The sequence below is a fragment of the Lepisosteus platostomus genome, chromosome 25, assembly GCF_059453375.1.
Source record: "Lepisosteus platostomus isolate fLepPlt1 chromosome 25, fLepPlt1.hap1, whole genome shotgun sequence".
Lineage (NCBI taxonomy): Eukaryota > Metazoa > Chordata > Actinopteri > Semionotiformes > Lepisosteidae > Lepisosteus > Lepisosteus platostomus.
The window spans coordinates 1392683-1414584 of record NC_142635.1 but is presented as its reverse complement, the minus strand read 5'-3'; the positions used below and the strand labels follow the sequence as shown (position 1 = coordinate 1414584).

Below are 21902 nucleotides of genomic sequence, written 5' to 3'. Positions count from 1 at the left end.
GGAGAGTGTATCCCGAGTGTACCCCCACAGCCTGTGTGCCTGAGCCTCAGCTCCCCCTCTCGGGCCGCAGGTGCAGGAGGAGAAGGCTGTGCTGGCAGAGCAGCTGCAGGCCGAGACCGAGCTCTTCGCCGAGGCCGAGGAGATGAGGGTGAGGCTGTCGGCGAGGAAGCAGGAGCTGGAGGAGGTGCTGAGCGAGCTGGAGACACGCCTGGAGGAGGAGGAGGAGCGGGGTGCCCAGCTGGCCAGCGAGAGGAAGAGGCTGCAGCAGCACGTGCAGGTCAGTGAGTGGGGGGACTAGGGCTAGAGCCCCTCCCCTTCCTGTATAGAGACCCTCGCCTTCCTGTCTACAGCCCCTCCCCTTCCTGTATAGAGCCCCTCCCCTTCCTGTGTAGAGCCCTGCTCAGAATTGATCTTTCTACAGATAAAGGACAGAGTGCTGATTGAAGGTGCTCGTGTGCACAAGAGGATCACAATCATGGGAGCAGTATGTAGCTCTCCTCTCTCTCCTCTCTCTCCTCTCTCTCCTCTCTCTTCCAGGACCTGGAGGAGCAGCTGGAGGAGGAGGAGGCAGCTCGCCAGCGCCTCCAGTTGGACAAGGTTTCACTGGAGTCCAGGATGAAGAGCCTGGAGACAGAGACTGTGACACTGCAGGACCAGAGGGACAGACTGAGCAAGGTGAGAGAGAGGAGAGAAGGGAGAGAGGAGAGAGAGAGGGGAGAGAGAGAGGATGGCATGAAAGATTGTTTTACAAACTACTCCAAAGTGGCATATGGGGCAAAGTGTACGACATCATTAAATCAGTGTATTCAGAGAGCAAATGTGCAGTGAAAATTGGAAACAAAAGGACCAAATTCTTCACCCAAGGCCGTGGGGTGAGACAGGGCTGCAGCCTGAGCCCAACACTGTTCAATATCTATATCAACGAATTAGTAGGAATGTTGGAGCAGTCTGCAGCTCCTGGTCTCACACTACGCGACACAGAAATCAAGTTCCTGCTCTATGCAGGTGACCTGGTCCTGCTGTCGCCCACAGAACAGGGGCTGCAGCAAAACCTGGCACTGCTGGAGCAGTACTGTCAGACCTGGGCACTGACAGTTAATCTGGACAAGACCAGAGTTATGGTTTTCCAGAAGAAAGCCAGACCTCAGGGAAACAGGTACAAATTCACACTGAACAACAACACATTGGGGCACACATCCAGCTACACATATCTTGGTCTCACCATCAGCTCTTCTAGTTTTTACCTGGCAGTGAAGACACTGAGGGAGAAGGCACTCAGGGCTTTCTACACAATAAGAAGGAGGCTCTTCAACATCAACCCACCAACAAGAATCTGGCTCCAAATATTTGAAAGTGTAATCCAACCCATTGCCCTATACGGCAGTGAACTGTGGGGTCCCCTCACAGACCAGGAGTACACTCAATGGGACAAACACCCCACAGAAACTCTGCACATGGAGATCTGTAGAAACATCCTCCGTGTGCAGAGAAAAGCACCGAACAACGGGTGCAGGGCCGAATTAGGCCAGTACCCACTATTGATAAACATACAGAAAAGAATATTTAAGTATTGGCTACACCTAAAAAACAGCGACCAAAATTCCTACCACCACAAAGCCCTGCTGAGCCAAGAGCTGAGCTCAAAACAGAGCCCCCTGAGCCAGCTGGTCCTGAGGCTCACTGACCTGATCCACACCGACACTAACCAGCATCAGGACAGGACTGCTAGAGCACCACAACCCAGACTCAGCCACATCACAGCACAGATCAAACAGCAATATCTCACAAACTGGGACACACACACAAACACAACATAAACTGGAATGCTACAGAACCCTAAACAGACAATACACACTAGCCGAATATTTGACCAAGATAAGAAACAACAAACAGAAACAGACCCTGACGAAGTACAGGCTCAGTGACCACAGCCTGGCCATAGAAACTGGACACAGACAGACCTGACTGTCCAGAGAGGACAGGCTCAGTGACCACAGCCTGGCCAGGGAAACTGGATGCAGGCAGACCTGACTGTCCAGAGAGGGCAGGCTGTGCTCTCACTATCAGTGGAGAGAAAATAGAGACAGAGGTGCACTTCCTACTGCACTGTGACAGATACTCTGGGATTAGACAGTGAGCCTGTCTCTCAATAATAATAATACAGTGTGTGATCTCTTGTCCCAGCCGAGGAACAGACAGTGAGCCTGTCTCTCAATAATAATAATACAGTGTGTGATCTCCTGTCTCAGCCTGAGGAACAGACAGTGAGCCTGTCTCTCAATAATAATAATACAGTGTGTGATCTCCTGTCCCAGCCTGAGGAACAGACAGTGAACCTGTCTCTCAATAATAATAATACAGTGTGTGATCTCCTGTCCCAGCCTGAGGAACAGACAGTGAGCCTGTCTCTCAAGAATAAACAGAGGGAGAGGACAGGGGTCAGAGGGCAGTAGAAGAGACAAAGGGACAGGACGGGGGGTCAGTGCATGGTGTTCACCCCCCTCTCTCTCTGCAGGAGAAGAAGCAGGTGGAGGACAGGCTCGGTGAGGTCTCCGCCCGGCTGGGGGAGGAGGAGGAGAAGGTGAAGACTCTGACCAAGCTGAGGAACAGGCAGGAGGCTGTGATCGCGGACATGGAGGGTGAGTCTGGCCACGTGGAGGTCTGGGCCTGCAGCTCCGGGTTTGAGCAGGGGAGGGCTGAGCAGGGCAGGGCTGGGCTCTGGGTTCAAGCAGGACTGGGCTCTGGGTTCAAGCTGGTGAGGGCTGGGCATGGCTGGGCTCTGGGTTCGAGCAGGGCTGGGCTCTGGGTTCAAGCTGGTGAGGGCTGGGCACGGCTTGGCTCTGGGTTCAGGCTGGGCTGGGCTCTAGGTTTGAGCAGGGCAGCATGGGAGGGACCCTGTGCCTGTTCTGCAGAGCGCCTGAAGCGCGAGGAGCAGGGCCGCCAGGAGCAGGACAAGACCCGCCGCCGCGTGGAGGGGGAGCTGGCCGAACTGCAGGACCAGCTGGCCGAGCTGGGGCAGGTCGCCGAGGAGCTGAGAGACACGCTGAGCCGCCGAGACGCTGACATACAGGCCCTCAACACCCGGTGAGAGCATCCACAGGTCTCTACAGACCCTCATACAGACCCCAGAGACACTCCTCACACACAGAGATTAATACAGAGCCTAATACAGACCTTAGAGACACTCCTCACACACAGAGATTAATACAGACCCTAATACAGACTCCAGAGACACTCCTCACACACAGATCTTAATACAGACCCTAATACAGACCCCAGAGACACTCCTCGCACACAGAGCTTAATACAGACCCTAATACAGACCCCAGAGACACTCCTCACACACAGAGATCAATACAGGCCCTCATACAGTACCCAGAGACACTCCTCACACACAGAGATTAATACAGAGCCTAATACAGACTCCAGAGACACTCCTCACACACAGAGATTAATACAGACCCTCATAGAGACCCCAGAGACACTCCTCACACACAGAGCTTAATACAGACCCTAATACAGACCCCAGAGACACTCCTCACACACAGAGATCAATACAGACCCTCATACAGACCCCAGAGACACTCCTCACACAAAGAGATTAATATAGACCCTCATAGAGACCCCAGAGACACTCCTCACACACAGAGATTAATACAGACCCTAATACAGACCCCAGAGACACTCCTCGCACACAGAGATTAATACAAACCCTAATACAGACCCCAGAGACACTCCTCACACACAGAGATTAATTAATCCCCCAGAGACACTCCTCGCACACAGAGATTAATACAGACCCTAATACAGACCCCAGAGACACTCCTCACACACAGAGATTAATACAGACCCTCATAGAGACCCCAGAGACACTCCTCACACACAGAGATGAATTAATACCCCAGAGACCCCAGACCCCAGAGACTGTATTCACACAGACTCCTCACACACAGAGTGCCTTGGTACAGACTAGCATGCGGATGTGTGTCTGTCTCACTGCGTCTGCAGGCTGGAGGAGGAGTCAGGACGTCGCACGGAGGTGCAGCGGGCCCTGCGGGAGACGCAGTCCCAGGTGGCCGAGCTGCGGGAGGACATGGAGGCGGAGCGCAGCGCACGGGACAAGGCGGAGAGACAGAGAAGGGACCTGAGCGAGGAGCTGGAGGCCCTGAGGACGGAGCTGGAGGACACGCTGGACACCACCGCCGCCCAGCAGGAGCTGCGGTCAGTCCAAGCAAACGTCCGCCGGGCCGCTGGCCGGCCTACGGGAGTCCGCGCTCACGCCCCTCCCCCCTCTGCCGGCAGGTCGAAGCGCGAGGCCGAGCTGGGCGAGCTGAAGCGCTGTCTGGAGGAGGAGACCCGCGGCCACGAGGCCCAGCTGGCAGAGCTGCGGGCCAGGCACAGCACTGCCCTGGAGGCCCTGCAGGAGCAGCTGGACAGCAGCAGGAGGGTGAGGCCGCCTGTCGAGAGCGGGAGTGTGACCAGGCCTTAGAGTCGGCATTGCGCAGAGAAACGGGTTGAGACGGCTGCTTCCTCCGCAGGCCCGGCAGACGCTGGAGAAGGCGAAGCAAATGCTGGAGGCTGAGCGTGCGGAGCTGGCGGGGGAGGTGCGCGGCCTGCAGAGCAGCCGGGCGGAGAGCGAGCACCGCAGGAAGCGAGCGGAGACGCAGCTGCAGGAGGCCCACAGCCGCCTGACGCAGACCGAGCGCGAGCGCGAGGAGAGAGAGGAGAGAGCGACTCGACTGCAGGTACTGGAGAACAACGACACAGGAGTCTTCACTCGGGCCAGCCCTCATCAATATCTGTGTCAGCGAGCCAGCAGAGGAGCTCCTGCCCAACACTGATCAATATCTCTATCAATGAGCCAGCAGAGGAGCTTCCTGATCAACACTGATCAATATCTCTATCAGTGAGCCAGCAGAGGAGCTTCTGATCAACACTGATCAATATCTCTATCAGTGAGCCAGCAGAGGAGCTTCTGATCAACACTGATCAATATCTCTATCAGTGAGCCAGCAGAGGAGCTTCTGATCAACACTGATCAATATATCTCTCAGTGAGCCAGCAGAGGAGCTTCCTGATCAACACTGATCAATATCTCTATCAATGAGCCAGCAGAGGAGCTTCTGATCAACACTGATCAATATCTCTCTCAGTGACCCAGCAGAGGAGCTTCCTGATCAACACTGATCAATATCTCTCTCAGTGAGCCAGCAGAGGAGCTTCTGATCAACACTGATCAATATCTCTCTCAGTGAGCCAGCAGAGGAGCTTCCTGATCAACACTGATCAATATCTCTCTCAGTGAGCCAGCAGAGGAGCTTCTGATCAACACTGATCAATATCTCTCTCAGTGAGCCAGCAGAGGAGCTTCCTGATCAACACTGATCAATATCTCTATCAGTGAGCCAGCAGAGGAGCTTCTGATCAACACTGATCAATATCTCTATCAGTGAGCCAGCAGAGGAGCTTCTGATCAACACTGATCAATATCTCTCTCAGTGAGCCAGCAGAGGAGCTTCCTGATCAACACTTATCAATATCTCTCTCAGTGAGCCAGCAGAGGAGCTTCCTGATCAACACTGATCAATATCTCTCTCAGTGAGCCAGCAGAGGAGCTTCCTGATCAACACTGATCAATATCTCTATCAGTGAGCCAGCAGAGGAGCTTCCTGATCAACACTGATCAATATCTCTCTCAGTGAGCCAGCAGAGGAGCTTCCTGATCAACACTGATCAATATCTCTATCAGTGAGCCTGCAGAGGAGCTTCCTGATCAACACTGATCAATATCTCTATCAGTGAGCCAGCAGAGGAGCTTCTGATCAACACTGATCAATATCTCTATCAGTGAGCCAGCAGAGGAGCTTCTGATCAACACTGATCAATATCTCTATCAGTGAGCCAGCAGAGGAGCTTCTGATCAACACTGATCAATATCTCTCTCAGTGAGCCTGCAGAGGAGCTTCCTGATCAACACTGATCAATATCTCTCTCAGTGAGCCAGCAGAGCGGCTGGTGCTGTCTGAGCCGCGGACCGGAGCGGCTGGTGCTGTCTGATCGTGACGGCTCTGTCCATGTTGTGTCACTTGCGTCTGCTTTGACACCTCTGTAAGACACCAGTCCTGCCAGTAAAGCCCTAGAATTTAACTTTGAATTTGGGTTGGAATTTTTTTTATTAGATTTTTTTTATCTGAATCTGAATCTGATTTTGATTTTGAATCTGAATCTGAATCTGAACCTGAATTTTTTATTTGAATTGTGTTTTGATTCTGAATCTGAATCTGAAAGTGAATCTGAGTCTGAACTGCAGGGGAGCGACCCCGCTGCAGGCCTGCCATTCCAGTAGCGCGTCTCGGCGCGGCGTCGCTGCTGCAGCTGGTGTCTGACCCTCTGCGCCCCCCGTCCGCAGGCGGAGCTGGAGTCCCTGTCCTCCTCCCTGGCCTCGGCTGAGGTGAAGACTGAAGCTCTGGGCAAGGAGGTGGCCAGCCTGCAGACGCAGCTGCACGACGCCCAGGTATGGCCGGCCCCTCCGCCCCCGCCGCCGCCCGCCGATCCTCTGCACACGAGTCTGACGCACGGCCTGTCCCCGCAGGACCTCCTCCAGGACGAGAGCCGCCAGAAGCTGGCTCTGGGGACGCGGGTGCGAGCTCTGGAGGACGAGAAGGCCGGGCTGCTGGAGAGGCTGGAGGAGGAGGAGGAGAGGAGGAAGGAGCTGAACAAGCAGGTGCAGACGCTGTCCCAGCAGGTACAGTACCGGCTTCCTCTCCACTCGCTCTCTCAGCTCTGCTGCGGTCGCCAGCGACCAGCCAGCGTCCAGTCATTGTCCAGCTTCTGTCCAGTCACTGTCCAGTCACTGTCCAGCCCGTGCCCAGTCACAATCCAGTCCATGTCCAGCCCGTGTCCAGTCACTGTCTAGTCACTGTCCAGCCCGTGTCCAGTCATGATCCAGTCCATGTCCAGCCCGTGTCCAGTCACTGTCTAGTCACTGTCCAGCCCGTATCCAGTCATGATCCAGTCCATGTCCAGCCCGTGTCCAGTCCATGTCCAGCCCGTGTCCAGTCATGATCCAGTCCATGTCCAGCCCGTGCCCAGTCACGATCCAGTCCATGTCCAGCCCGTGTCCAGTCACTGTCTAGTCACTGTCCAGCCCGTGTCCAGTCATGATCCAGTCCATGTCCAGCCCGTGTCCAGTCACTGTCCAGCCCGTATCCAGTCATGATCCAGTCCATGTCCAGCCCGTGTCCAGTCCATGTCCAGCCCGTGTCCAGTCATGATCCAGTCCATGTCCAGCCCGTGCCCAGTCACGATCCAGTCCATGTCCAGCCCGTGTCCAGTCACTGTCTAGTCACTGTCCAGCCCGTGTCCAGTCATGATCCAGTCCATGTCCAGCCCGTATCCAGTCACTATCCAGCCCGTGCCCAGTCATGATCCAGTCCATGTCCAGCCCGTGTCCAGTCATGATCCAGTCCGTGTTCAGCCCGTGTCCAGTTACTGTCCAGTCACTATCCAGTCCATGTCAAGTCATGATCCAGCCTGTGTCCACCCTGTGTCCAGCCCCTGTCCAGTCATGATCCAGCCCCTGTCCAGTCATGATCCAGCCCGTGTCCAGTCACTGTCCGGCCCGTGTCCAGTCATGATCCAGACCCTGTCCAGCCCATGTCCAGCCCATGTCCAGCCCGTGTCCAGTCACTGTCTAGTCACTGTCCAGCCCCTGTCCAGTCATGATCCAGTCCATGTCCAGCCCGTGCCCAGTCACGATCCAGTCCATGTCCAGCCCGTGTCCAGTCACTGTCTAGTCACTGTCCAGCCCGTGTCCAGTCATGATCCAGTCCATGTCCAGCCCGTGTCCAGTCACTGTCTAGTCACTGTCCAGCCCGTGTCCAGTCATGATCCAGTCCATGTCCAGCCCGTGTCCAGTCCATGTCCAGCCCGTGTCCAGTCATGATCCAGTCCATGTCCAGCCCGTATCCAGTCACTATCCAGCCCGTGCCCAGTCATGATCCAGTCCATGTCCAGCCCGTGTCCAGTCATGATCCAGTCCATGTCCAGCCCGTGCCCAGTCATGATCCAGTCCATGTCCAGCCCGTGTCCAGTCATGATCCAGTCCATGTCCAGCCCGTGTCCAGTCATGATCCAGTCTGTGTTCAGCCCGTGTCCAGTTACTGTCCAGTCACTATCCAGTCCGTGTCCAGTCATGATCCAGTCCGTGTCCACCCTGTGTCCAGTTACTGTCCAGTTACTATCCAGTCTGTGTCCAGTCATGATCCAGCCCGTGTCCAGTCACTGTCCGGCCCGTGTCCAGTCATGATCCAGACCCTGTCCAGCCCATGTCCAGCCCATGTCCAGCCCGTGTCCAGTCACTGTCTAGTCACTGTCCAGCCCCTGTCCAGTCATGATCCAGTCCATGTCCAGCCCGTGTCCAGTCACTGTCCAGTCACTATCCAGCCCGTACCCAGTCATGATCCAGTCCATGTCCAGCCCGTGTCCAGTCTCTGTCCAGTCACTGTCCAGCCCGTGTCCAGTCATGATCCAGCCCATGTCCAGCCCATGTCCAGTCATGATCCAGCCCGTGTCCAGTCATGATCCAGTCCATGTCCAGCCCATATCCAGTCATGATCCAGTCCGTGTCCAGCCCGTGTCCAGTTACTGTCCAGTCACTATCCAGTCCGTGTCAAGTCATGATCCAGCCTGTGTCCAGTCACTGTCCAGTCCGTGTCCAGTCATGATCCAGTCCGTGTCCACCCTGTGTCCAGTTACTGTCCAGTTACTATCCAGTCTGTGTCCAGTCATGATCCAGCCCGTGTCCAGTCACTGTCCGGCCCGTGTCCAGTCATGATCCAGTCCATGTCCAGCCCATATCCAGTCATGATCCAGTCCGTGTCCAGCCCGTGTCCAGTTACTGTCCAGTCACTATCCAGTCCGTGTCAAGTCATGATCCAGCCTGTGTCCAGTCACTGTCCAGTCCGTGTCCAGTCATGATCCAGTCCGTGTCCACCCTGTGTCCAGTTACTGTCCAGTTACTATCCAGTCTGTGTCCAGTCATGATCCAGCCCGTGTCCAGTCACTGTCCGGCCCGTGTCCAGTCATGATCCAGACCCTGTCCAGCCCATGTCCAGCCCATGTCCAGCCCGTGTCCAGTCAATGTCCAGCCCCTGTCCAGCCCCTGTCCAGCCCGTGTCCAGCCCGTGTCCAGCCCCTGTCCAGCCCCTGTCCAGTCCGGGTCCAGTCCATGTCCAGCCCCTGTCCAGCCCGTGTCCAGTCACTGTCCCGCCTCTCCCTGCCCAGCTGTCGGAGGCCCGCAGGCAGCAGGAGGAGGCGGGCGCGGCGCTGGAGGCGGGCGCGGAGGCGCGGCGCGGCGTGCAGAGGGAGCTGGAGGCGCTGGCCGGGCGGCTGGCCCAGGCGGAGGAGGGCCGCCAGCGGGCGGAGCGGCAGCGGGCGCGGCTGCAGGCCGAGGCGGAAGACCTGGCGCTGGACCTGCAGCAGCTGCGCCAGCACTGCTCCGGCCTGGAGAAGAGGCAGCGGAAGTTCGACACGGTGAGGGGGGAGTTCGACACTGCGGGGAGGCGGCGGGGCGGGCAGGCGGGCTGCGGGCAGGACTCTCACTCTCCCCTCACCCCCCCAGAGCCTGGCGGAGGAGAAGGCGGGCAGCGCGCGGCTGGCAGAGGAGCGTGACCGCGCCGAAGCCCACAGCCGGGAGCTGGACACCAGGCTGCTGGCGCTGGGCCGCGAGCTGCAGGACGCCCTGCAGGACAGGAGCGAGCTGGAGAGGGTCACCCGGCAGCTCAGGTCCGACATGGAGCAGCTGCTGGACTCGCAGGACGGAGTGGGCAAGAACGTGAGAGCCCGTCTGTGTGTGTGTGTGTGTGTGTGTGTGTGTGTGTGTGTGTGTGTGTGTGTGTGTGTGTGTGTGTGTGTCTCTGTGTGGAAGTGTGTGAGGCTGTGAGTCTCTGAGTCTGTGTGTCAGTGTGTAAGTATGTGTGTCTGTGAGTGTGTGTGTGGGTCTGTCTGAGAGTCTGTGTGTGTGTCTGTTTGTGTATCTGTGTGTCTGTCAGTCCGTCCCCAGTCAGCCTCAATCAGTCCCTGGTTGAATTTTGTAATCTGAGTCAAGCAGAGAAATGGGTCGATACCTGGGGTAAAGAGTGGTGTGGTATTTATTATTGTTATTGTCCATCCAAAAGGATGGAAATTCATCTTGGCATCACCATACAAAACCATAAAATACTTAACTCAACATGAACTTAATACATGTTAGAAACAAACAGCAGTCCTGGACAAGCAGCAGTGCACATACCGCTGACGCTGTCACCGAGTCTGGACTGAGCCCCTCCTCTGTCTCAGGTGCACGAGCTGGAGCGCAGTAACCGGGCCCTGGAGGCGGAGGCCCAGTCCCTGCGGGCCCAGGTCCAGGACCTGGAGGAGGAGCTGGGGCAGGCCGAGGACGCGAGGCTCAGGCTGGAGGTCACACTGCAGGCCCTGAGGGCGCAGTGTGAGAGGGAGGTCAGCCGCAAGGAAGACAGCGCTGAGGAGAAGAGGAGAGCGCTCAATAAACAGGTACAGAGACAGGAGAGAGAGAGAGATCAGCACACAGGTACAGAGAGAGAAGAGAGAGATCAGCACACAGGTACAGAGAGAGGAGAGAGAGATCAGCACACAGGTACAGAGAGAGGAGAGAGAGATCAGCACACAGGTACAGAGAGAGGAGAGAGAGAGATCGGCACACAGATACAGAGAGAGGAGAGAGAGATCAGCACACAGGTACAGAGAGAGGCAAGAGAGAGATCAGCACACAGGTGTAGAGAGAGGAGAGAGAGATCAGCACACAGGTGCAGAGAGAGGAGAGAGATCAGTACACAGGTACAGAGAGAGGAGAGAGAGAGATCAGCACACAGGTACAGAGAGAGGAGAGAGAGAGATCAGGACACAGGTACAGAGAGAGGAGAGAGATAGATCAGCACACAGGTGTAGAGAGAGGAAAGAGAGATCACACAGGTACAGAGAGAGGAAAGCGATCAGCACACAGGTACAGAGAGAGGAGAGAGAGATCAGCACACAGGTACAGAGAGAGGCGAGAGAGATCAGCACACAGGTGTAGAGAGAGGAGAGAGAGATCAGCACACAGGTGCAGAGAGAGGAGAGAGATCAGTACACAGGTACAGAGAGAGGAGAGAGAGAGATCAGCACACAGGTACAGAGAGAGGAGAGAGAGAGATCAGGACACAGGTACAGAGAGAGGAGAGAGATAGATCAGCACACAGGTGTAGAGAGAGGAAAGAGAGATCACACAGGTACAGAGAGAGGAAAGCGATCAGCACACAGGTACAGAGAGAGGAGAGAGATCAGCACACAGGTGTAGAGAGAGGAGAGAGAGAGATCAGCACACAGGTGCAGAGAGAGGAGAGGGAGCTCACACAGGTACAGAGAGAGGAGAGAGATCAGCACACAGGTGCAGAGAGAGGAGAGGGAGCTCACACAGGTACAGAGAGAGGAGAGAGAGAGATCAGCACACAGGTGTAGAGAGAGGAGAGAGAGATCACACAAGTACAGAGAGAGGAAAGCGATCAGCACACAGGTACAGAGAGAGGAGAGCGATCAGCACACAGGTACAGAGAGAGGAGAGAGAGAGATCGGCACACAGGTTCAGAGAGAGGAGAGAGAGAACCCACAGGTACAGAGAGAGGAGAGAGAGATCACACAGGTGCAGAGAGAGGAGAGGGAGCTCATGCCCAGCCATGGCTGTGTCTCAGCTCAGGGAGCTGGAGCTGCAGCTGGAGGAGGAGCGCTCCCAGAGGGCTCAGGCCGCTGCTGGCAGGAAGCAGCTGGAGGCGGAGCTGCAGGAGGCGGAGGCGCAGATCGAGGCGGCCAATCGCGGGAAGGAGGAGGCTCAGCGCCAGCAGCGCAAGCTGCAGGTAACCCCGCCCCTGGGCCGGTACTGGGGTCACCAGTTTGCGCTGGTGCCAAGCCCTGCTGGCTCAGTCAGGTTCACCCTTTACTCTCTGGGGCGTATCTCCACACCCCCCAGCTGTAACCCTGGTGTCCTGCTGGGAGCAGCAGGAATTGTCTAGTACTGCCTTGTTCAATAGGTCAGGCAGAACCAAACGAGAGCCGGCAGCAGGTCTCTGTACCTCTGACTGCAGGGTTGTGGGTTCGAATCCCAGGAGAGACGCTGCTGTACACTTGAGTGAGACACCCTGCTGTGGCAATGGGGGATCATTAGTTTACAGACTCGTTGGAGGTTCCTGGGTCCTGCCGGGCTCAGATGTGGGGCTCTGGGTTCTGCCGGCTCTGGTGTGGGTTTCTGGGTCCTGCCGGGCTCTGATGTGGCTGTCCGTGGCTCTCAGGCCCAGATGAAGGAGCTGCTCCACGAGCTGGACGAGGCCAGACTGGCGCGGGACGAGATCACTGCCCAGTCGAAGGACAGTGAGAAGCGCCTGCTGGCCCTGGAGGCAGAGCTGCTGCAGGTGACCGAGGTGAGTCCGGCGGCCGTGCGGAGGGGGTGGGCATACTGACCAGCCCGCGCTGAGCCCTTTCTGTACCCCCTCAGGACCTCGCTATGGCAGAGAGGATGAGGAGGCAGGCGCAGCAGGAGAGAGACGAGCTGGCCGACGAGATGGTCAACAGCTCCACTGGCAAGTGAGTCCCCAGCACCTACTGGACCGCAGTGTCCATTCAGTCAGGGTCACTGTGCTGTAGTGTCCAGTCAGTCAGTCAGTCAGTGTCACTGTGCTGTAGTGTCCAGTCAGTCAGTGTCTCTGTGCTGTAGTGTCCAGTCAGTCAGTCAGTATCACTGTGCTGTAGTGTCCAGTCAGTCAGTCAGTGTCACTGTGCTGTAGTGTCCAGTCAGTCAGTGTCTCTGTGCTGTAGTGTCCAGTCAGTCAGTCAGGGTCACTGTGCTGTAGTGTCCAGTCAGTCAGTGTCACTGTGCTGTAGTGTCCAGTCAGTCAGTCAGTGTCACTGTGCTGTAGTGTCCAGTCAGTGTTGCCTGTCTGCGCAGCTCTGAGTTCAGACTCCCCTGTCCAGTTGTCCAGGTGGTCAGTCAGTGTTAATCTCCCTCTTTCTCAGGTCGGCTCTGTTTGATGAGAAGCGCAGGATGGAGGCCAGAGTGACTCAGCTGGAGGAGGAGCTGGAGGAGGAGCAGAGCAACAACGAGCTGCTGAGCGAGAGACAGAGGAAGACAGCACTGCAGGTACAGACTCACACAGGTGTGCTGTACAGGAGTGACAGACAGCACTGCAGGTATAGACTCACACAGATGTGCTGTACAGACAGAGAGCACTGCAGGTACAGACTCACACAGGTGTGCTGTACAGACAGACAGCACTGCAGGTACAGACTCACACAGGTGTGCTGTACAGACAGACAGCACTGCAGGTACAGACTCACACAGGTGTGCTGTACAGACAGACAGCACTGCAGGTACAGACTCACACAGGTATGCTGTACAGGAGAGACACACAGGTATGCTGTACAGGAGAGACAGACAGACAGCACTGCAGGTACAGATTCACATAGTTGTGCTGTACAGGAGAGACAGCACTGCAGGTACAGACTCACACAGGTGTGCTGTACAAGAGAGACAGCACTACAGGTACAAACTCACACAGGTGTGCTGTACAGGAGAGACGGACAGACAGCACTACAGGTACAGACTCACACAGGTGTGCTGTATAGACAGACAGCACTGCAGGTACAGACTCACACAGGTGTGCTGTACAGGTAAGACACAAAGGTGTGCTGTCCAGGTGTAGAGTGCTGTCCCTGCTTGTGTCTCAGCTGGAGACACTGACGGTTCAGCTGGCTGGCGAGCGCACGCTGGCGCAGAAGAGTGAGACTGCGCGCGAGACGCTGGAGAGGCAGAACAAGGAGCTGAAGGCCCGGCTGGCAGAGCTGGAGGGGTCCGTCAGGGGTCGCTACAAGCTCAGCGTCGCCGCCCTGGAGGCCAAGATCGAGACCCTGGAGGAGCAGCTGGAGCAGGAGAGGCAGTGAGTCGTGTACAAACATGAGCCAAGTAGATCTGTAACTATAGAGTCTATAGGATGAGGGCGTGTGAGTGTTGTTACAGTGATACTGCTGTCTGTGACTCTATAGAGTCTATAGGATGAGGCAGTGTGGGTGTTGTTACAGTGATACTGCTGTCTGTGACTCTTGCCGGCTCTGTGTTGTCAGAGAGCGGGCCATCGCTGCCAAGCTGGTGCGGAAGACGGAGAAGAGGCTGAAGGAGGTGGTGATGCAGGTGGAGGACGAGAGGCGTCACGCTGACCAGTACCGGGAGCAGGTCCGTCTCCCTGAACGCCTTCAGCCACAGCAGACACAGCTGCAGCTCTGCCCTGACTCGCTCTCTCCCTGTGCTCCAGCTGGACAAGGCGATGGCTCGACTGCGCCAGTTGAAGAGGCAGCTGGAGGAGGTGGAGGAGGAGGCGTCGCGTTCCAACGCCTCCCGCAGGAAACTGCAGAGAGAGCTGGAGGACCTGAGCGACAGCACTGAGAGCATGAGCAGGGAGCTCACAGCCCTGCGCAGCCAGCTGAGGTACACAGAGCAGGGAGCTCACAGCCCCGCGCAGCCAGCTGAGGTACACAGAGCAGAGAGCCCACAGCCCTGCGCAGCCAGCTGAGGTACACAGAGCAGGGAGCTCACAGCCCTGCGCAGCCAGCTGAGGTACACAGAGCAGGGAGCTCACAGCCCTGCGCAGCCAGCTGAGGTACACAGAGCAGGGAGCTCACAGCCCTGCGCAGCCAGCTGAGGTACACAGAGCAGAGAGCTCACAGCCCTGCGCAGCCAGCTGAGGTACACAGAGCAGAGAGCCCACAGCCCTGCGCAGCCAGCTGAGGTACACAGAGCAGAGAGCCCACAGCCCTGCGCAGCCAGCTGAGGTACACAGAGCAGAGAGCCCACAGCCCTGCGCAGCCAGCTGAGGTACACAGAGCAGGGAGCTCACAGCCCCGCGCAGCCAGCTGAGGTACACAGAGCAGGGAGCTCACAGCCCCGCTCAACCAGCTGAGGTACACAGAGCAGGGAGCTCACAGCCCCGCGCAGCCAGCTGAGGTACACAGAGCAGAGAGCCCACAGCCCCACGCAGCCAGCTGAGGTACACAGAGCAGGGAGCTCACAGCCCCGCGCAGCCAGCTGAGGTACACAGAGCAGAGAGCCCACAGCCCCACGCAGCCAGCTGAGGTACACAGAGCAGGGAGCTCACAGCCCCGCGCAGCCAGCTGAGGTACACAGAGCAGAGAGCCCACAGCCCCGCGCAGCCAGCTGAGGTACACAGAGCAGAGAGCCCACAGCCCCGCGCAGCCAGCTGAGGTACACAGAGCAGGGAGCTCACAGCCCCGCGCAGCCAGCTGAGGTACACAGAGCAGAGAGCCCACAGCCCCGCGCAGCCAGCTGAGGTACACAGAGCAGAGAGCTCACAGCCCTGCGCAGCCAGCTGAGGTACACAGAGCAGGGAGCTCACAGCCCCGCGCAGCCAGCTGAGGTACACAGAGCAGAGAGCCCACAGCCCTGCGCAGCCAGCTGAGGTACACAGAGCAGGGAGCATACAGCCCTACGCAGCCAGCTGAGGTACACAGAGCAGGGAGCTCACAGCCCTGCGCAGCCAGCTGAGGTACACAGAGCAGGGAGCTTACAGCCCTGCGCAGCCAGCTGAGGTACACAGAGCAGGGAGCTCACAGCCCTGCGCAGCCAGCTGAGGTACACAGAGCAGGGAGCTCACAGCCCTGCGCAGCCAGCTGAGGTACACAGAGCAGAGAGCCAACAGCCCTGCGCAGCCAGCTGAGGTACACAGAGCAGGGAGCATACAGCCCTACGCAGCCAGCTGAGGTACACAGAGCAGGGAGCTCACAGCCCTGCGCAGCCAGCTGAGGTACACAGAGCAGGGAGCTCACAGCCCTGCGCAGCCAGCTGAGGTACACAGAGCAGAGAGCTCACAGCCCTGCGCAGCCAGCTGAGGTACACAGAGCAGAGAGCTCACAGCCCTGCGCAGCCAGCTGAGGTACACAGAGCAGAGAGCCCACAGCCCTGCGCAGCCAGCTGAGGTACACAGAGCAGAGAGCCCACAGCCCTGCGCAGCCAGCTGAGGTACACAGAGCAGGGAGCTTACAGCCCTGCGCAGCCAGCTGAGGTACACAGAGCAGAGAGCTGACCTGGGTAGTGTGGGGGTATGGGCTGTGAGCAGAGAATGTGGGGGTAACAGGCTGTGTGGCAGTGTAAGGGTACAGGCTGAGGGGAGAATGTGGGGGTACAGGCTGTGTGGAGGATGTGAGGGTACAGGTTGTGTGGGGGGTACTGGTTGTGGGGAGAATATGGGGTGTGGGTTGTGGGGCGAGAATGTGGGGGTATGGGCTGTGTGGCAGTGTGGGCATACTTGTTGTAGGGAGAATGTGGGGGTTTGGGCTGTGTGGGGGTTCAGGCTGTGTGGTAGTGTGGAGGTACAGGTTGTGGGCAGCGAGAATGTGGGGGTACGGGCGACGAGGAAGGTGAGTGTTGGGGTACCGTCCGTTGGGAGGGATAGGGTGGGATTACAGGCTGTGGGGTAATGTGGGGGTACGGGTTATGTGGCAGTGTGGGGGTGCACGCTGTGGGGGAGAATGTGGGGGTAGAGGTTGTGGGGAGAATGTGGGGGTACTGGTTGTGTCGCGGTGTGGGGGTGCATGTTGTGGGGGAGAATGTGGGGGTACAGACTGTGTGGTTGTGTGGGGGTACAAGTGTGGGAATGAATGTGGGGGTGCAGGCTGTGTGGTTGTATGGGGGTAGGGCTGTGGGAACATTGTGGGGGTACAGGCTGTGTGGTAGAATGGGGTTACAGGTTTTTGGGAGAGAATGTGGGGGTACATGCTGTGTGATAGTGGAGGGAGCATGTGGGGGTGCATGTTGGGGGGAGAGAGAATGTGGGGGTACAGGCAACAATGAAGGTGAGTGTTGGGGTACTGTCCGTTGGGAGGGAGAGGGTGGGGTTGTAGGCTGTGGGGTAATGTGGGGGTACGGGTTGTGTGGCAGTGTTGTGGAGAATGTGGGGGTACGGCCTGTGTGGCAGTGTGGGGGTACAGGTTGTGGGGAGAATGTGGGGTACAGGCTGTGTGGCAGTGTGGAAGTGCACGTTGTGGGGAAGAATGTGGGGGTATGAACTGTGTGGTAGAATGGGGTTAGAGGTTTTTTGGAGAGAATGTGGGGGTTCGGGCTGTGTGGCAGTATCAGTATGGGGGTACTGGCCATGGAGAGAATGTGGGGGTACGGACCATGGGGAGGTGGTATGTGGGGGTACAGGCCGTGGAGAGGGAGGCTGTTGGGGTAATGTTGGGTTGCACATTGTGGGGAGAGAATGTAGAGGTATAGACTGTGGGGGTACAGTTTGTGGGGTTATAGGGTGTTGGGGTGCTGGTTGTGAGGAGGTGTGTGTGTGGGGGTATGGGTTGTGTGGCAGTGTTGTGGGGGAGAATGTGGGGGTACGGGCTGTGTGGCAGTGTGGGGGTACAGGTTGTGTGCCAGTGTGGGGGTGCACGTTTTGGGGAAGAATGTGGGGGTATGAACTGTGTGGTAGAATGGGGTTACAGGTTTTTGGGAGAGAATGTGGGGGTACGTGCTGTGTGGTAGTGTTGGGGGTCCAGGCTGTGTGGAGGAAGTGTGTGGGGATGCATGTTGGGGGGAGAGAGAATGTGGGGGTACGGGCGACGAGGAAGGTGAGTGTTGGGGTACCGTCCGTTGGGGCTGTAGGCTGTGGGGTGATGTGTGGGTACGGGTTGTGTGGCAGTGTCGGGGTAACAGGCTGTGGGGAGAGAATGTGGGGGTGCACGTTGTGGGCGAGAATGTGGGGGTAAAGGCTGTGTGGTTGTGTGGGGGTACAGGTGTGGGGAAGAATGAGGGGGTACAGGCTGTGTGGTTGTGTGGGGAGAATGTGGGGGTACTGGTTGTGTGGCAGTGTGGGGGTACAGGTTCTGTGGAGAATGTGGGGGTAGGGACTGTGTGGCCGTGTGGGGTACAGGTTGTGGGGAGAATTTGGGGGTATGGGCTGTGTGGCAGTATGGGGGTACTGGCCATGGAGAGAATGTGGGGGTACGGACCATGGGGAGGGGGTATGTGGGGGTACAGGCCGTGGAGAGGGAGGGTGTTGGGGTAGTGTGGGGGTGCACATTGTGGGGAGAGAATGTAGAGGTACAGACTGTGGGGGTACAGTTTGTGGGGTGATAGGGTGTTGGAGTGCGGGTTGTGAGGAGGTGTGAGTGTGGGGGTTCGGGCTGTGTGGCAGTGTGGGGGTACAGTTTGTGGGGTAATAGGGTGTTGGGGTATGGGTTGTGAGACGGGGTGTGAGTGTTGGGGTACAGGCTGTGTGGCGTTATGGGGTACTAGGGTGTTGGGGTATGGGTTGTGAGGAAGTGTGAGTATGGGGGTACAGGTAGTGGGGTACGGGCTGTGGAGAAGGAGAGTATTGGGGTACGGGCTGTTTGGCAGCGTGGTGGTACAGTGGGGGTAATAGGGTGTTGGGGTAGGGGCTGTGAGATGGTGTGAGTGTGGGGGTACAGGTTGTGAGGTAATAGGGTGTGGGGGTACGGGCTGTAAGACGGGGTGTCAGGGTGTCCTGTGCTCTGTGGTCCGTGGCCGGGGTCAGTGTTGCGGATCTTTCCCACACTGACCCCTCTCTCTGTCCTGCAGACGCACCCCGCTGGCCGTCCCTGTCCTGCCCTCCCGCCGCTCCCTGCTGGACGACCTCTCCCTGGACACCTCCGACTCAGAGGACCGCCCCCTCTCTGCCCCCCCCGGCCCCGAGCAGCCCCCCAGCGCCGAGGACAGCCTGGGCCCCCCCCCTCCCTACAGCCTGACTGACCAGAGCGGACAGGACTGATCGCTGTGTGCTGCTGGACTGTCCTCTGGACTGGACCCTTGTCACAGACAGACAGAGGACTGACTCTGCAGAGGGACAGACAGACAGAGGACTGACTCTGTGGACGGACAGACAGACAGAGGACTGACTCTGCGGACAGACGGACAGAGGACTAACTCTGCGGACAGACGGACAGAGGACTGACTCTGCTGACGGGTGGACAGACAGAGGACTGATTCTGCGGACAGACAGACAGAGGACTGACTCTGTGGACAGACAGACAGACAGACGGACAGACAGACAGAGGACCGACTCTGCGGACAGACGGACGGACAGACAGGTGAATCTTGAAGAACGGCGCCGCTCAGCTCGAGAACTTTACTGTTTGACCGTCTGAGCTGATACCAAGGACATTGTCCGCTATAGCATGATAATTCTGTATCTTCATCATCATCACTATTGAAAGACATCTTCTGTGCTTCTAACCTACTGCTGTGAAGAGGAATTAAACAGACCAGGGAGAGACGTGGGGGTCTGTGCTCTGCGCTGTCCTCGCTGGGGGCAGCTGGAGCTGCGGTCGTGCTGCAGGTGTGAGGTGTTCGTGTGTGAGACGTGCTTCTCGTGTGGTTTCACTGTCTGTTCCTTGATCTCTGATGCTGGGTGGAGAGTTTTAATATAAACTGGGTTTGAAACTCATCTGGGCTCCAGTCGTTAATGGAAACCATAACACACACACAGACACACACAGACACACACACTCACTCATATACACAGACACCCTGACACGCACGCACACACTCACACACTCATATACACAGACACCCTGACCCACACACTCACATACACTGACACCCTGACACACACACACACTCACACACTGATACCCTGACCCACACACACACACCCTCACACACTCAGATACACAGACACCCTGACCCACACACACACACCCTCACACACTCATATACACAGACCCTCTGACCCACACACATACACTTACACACCCTCACACACTGATACCCTGACCCACACACACACACCCTCACACACTCAGATACACAGACACCCTGACCCACACACCCACACCCTCACACACTTACACACCCTGACCCCCCCACACACACACACCCTCACACTCACATACACTGACACCCTGACCCCCCACACACTCACACACCCTGACCCACACACACTCACATACACACACTGACACCCTGACCCACACACACTCACACACATACACTCACATACCCACATACCCTGACCCACACTCACACACCATGAGCCACACACACACCCTCACACACTCACATACACACATACACTGACACCCTGACCCACACACACACCCTCACACAGTCACACACTCACACACACTGACACCCTGACCCACACACACACCCTGACCCACACACACACACACCCTCACACACTCACACACCCTGACCCACACACACACACTGACGCCCTGACCCACACTCACGCACCCTCACACACACACTCAAATACACTGACACCCTGACCCACACACACACCCTCACACACTCACATACACACATACACTGACACCCTGGACCACACACACACACCCTCACACACTCACATACACACATACACTGACACCTTGGCCCACACACACACCCTCACACAGTCACACACTCACACACACACCCTCACACAGTCACACACTCATACACACTGACACCCTGACCCACACACACATCCTCACACACTCACACACACTGACACCCTGACACCCTGACACCCTGACCCACACACACCCTCACACACACAGACACCCTGACCACCACACACACACACACTCACATACAGACACCCTGACCCACACACACACACACCCACACCCTCACACTCACATACAGTGATACCCTGACCCACACACCCTCACACACCCTGACTCCCACACACTCACACACCCTCACATACACTCACACACCATCACACACTCGCATACACTGACACCCTGACCCCCCACACACACCCTGACCCACACACACACCCTCACACAGTCACACACTCACACACACTGACACCCTGACCCACACACACACCCTCACACAGTCACACACTCACACACACTGACACCCTGACCCACACACACACCCTCACACAGTCACACACTCACACACACTGACACCCTGACCCACACACACACCCTCTCACAGTCACACACTCAAACACACACTGACACCCTGACCCACACACACACCCTCTCACAGTCACACACTCACACACACTGACACCCTGACCCACACACACACCCTCTCACAGTCACACACTCACACACACTGACACCCTGACCCACACACACACCCTCTCACAGTCACACACTCAAACACACACTGACACCCTGACCCACACTCAAACACACACTGACACCCTGACCCACACTCACACACCCTCCATTCCTCTCTGACAGCCCTGCCCGCTGGCAGAAAGAGACTCCAGATGCTCCAGTCGGTTTGCTCTTATTTTATTCATCACTGGCTCTTATGAGACAGGCGCCGGGCGTGACCGCGCGGCCCCAGGGGTCCGGGGGTCCCCCTGCCCGTGTCTGCAGGTGTGTCAGAGCGGGATTCCCGCATGCCCCCCTTCGCCCATGATGTCATCGAACAGCCCCTCCCCCTCCAGGGGCGGGCTGGGCAGGGTGGGGAGGTGTGGCCTGGCGGGCTGGGGGGCGGGGAAGGACTGGGCCACGCCCACAAAGGAGGCGTCCCCTCGCCCTCCCCCCAGCAGCCCCGGGCAGACAGGTCGTGACCCCCAGCCCCCCAAGGGTGGCACCCCCTCCGCGAGCCAGGCGAACCCAAACCCCTCCTCCTCCAGGCCCAGCTGCGCCTCCTGCTCTGGCCCCGTGTGCGAGCGCGCCTGCGCTGGCCCTGCGCCCCCGGCGATGACATCCTCGCTGAGCAGCCAGCGCCAGGAGCAGCCCCTCGGCTCGGGGGGTGCCGGGGGGCTCACCGCGTCTTCGTTTAGGTTGGACCACCCCCAGCGCTCCTCCTCCCCCTCCTCCTCGGGCGTCAGGGCAGCAGGAGCTCCCCAGACCGGGGGCCCCAACGCGCCCCCCTTGGACCC

General features: G+C 57.6%; 1 protein-coding gene across 12 annotated transcripts in view; it reads left to right on the top strand.

Moving 5' to 3' along the window:
- myh14 (myosin, heavy chain 14, non-muscle) overlaps positions 1-19505 on the top strand; it is a 46252-nt gene extending 26747 nt beyond the window's left edge. For 6 of the 12 annotated variants that reach the window (XM_088619995.1, XM_088619991.1, XM_088619990.1 and 3 more), the window contains 20 exons: positions 71-277; positions 538-675; positions 2516-2639; positions 2913-3084; positions 4009-4221; positions 4303-4447; positions 4539-4745; positions 6410-6514; positions 6593-6745; positions 9286-9534; positions 9623-9835; positions 10339-10551; positions 11745-11906; positions 12339-12467; positions 12542-12630; positions 13060-13183; positions 13771-13979; positions 14164-14272; positions 14352-14524; positions 18641-19505. In XM_088619995.1, coding sequence (XP_088476121.1) covers positions 71-277; positions 538-675; positions 2516-2639; positions 2913-3084; positions 4009-4221; positions 4303-4447; positions 4539-4745; positions 6410-6514; positions 6593-6745; positions 9286-9534; positions 9623-9835; positions 10339-10551; positions 11745-11906; positions 12339-12467; positions 12542-12630; positions 13060-13183; positions 13771-13979; positions 14164-14272; positions 14352-14524; positions 18641-18830 — 3324 coding nt within the window. In that variant the 3' untranslated portion in view covers positions 18831-19505. Of the gene's footprint in view, positions 1-70; positions 278-537; positions 676-2515; positions 2640-2912; positions 3085-4008; positions 4222-4302; positions 4448-4538; positions 4746-6409; positions 6515-6592; positions 6746-9285; positions 9535-9622; positions 9836-10338; positions 10552-10816; positions 11193-11340; positions 11395-11744; positions 11907-12338; positions 12468-12541; positions 12631-13059; positions 13234-13539; positions 13735-13770; positions 13980-14163; positions 14273-14351; positions 14568-14610; positions 15070-18640 lie in introns of those variants that run through there. The other 6 variants (XR_015930397.1, XM_088619994.1, XM_088619997.1 and 3 more) reach the window with 6 other exon arrangements.
- Positions 19506-21902: the final 2397 nt, after the last annotated feature.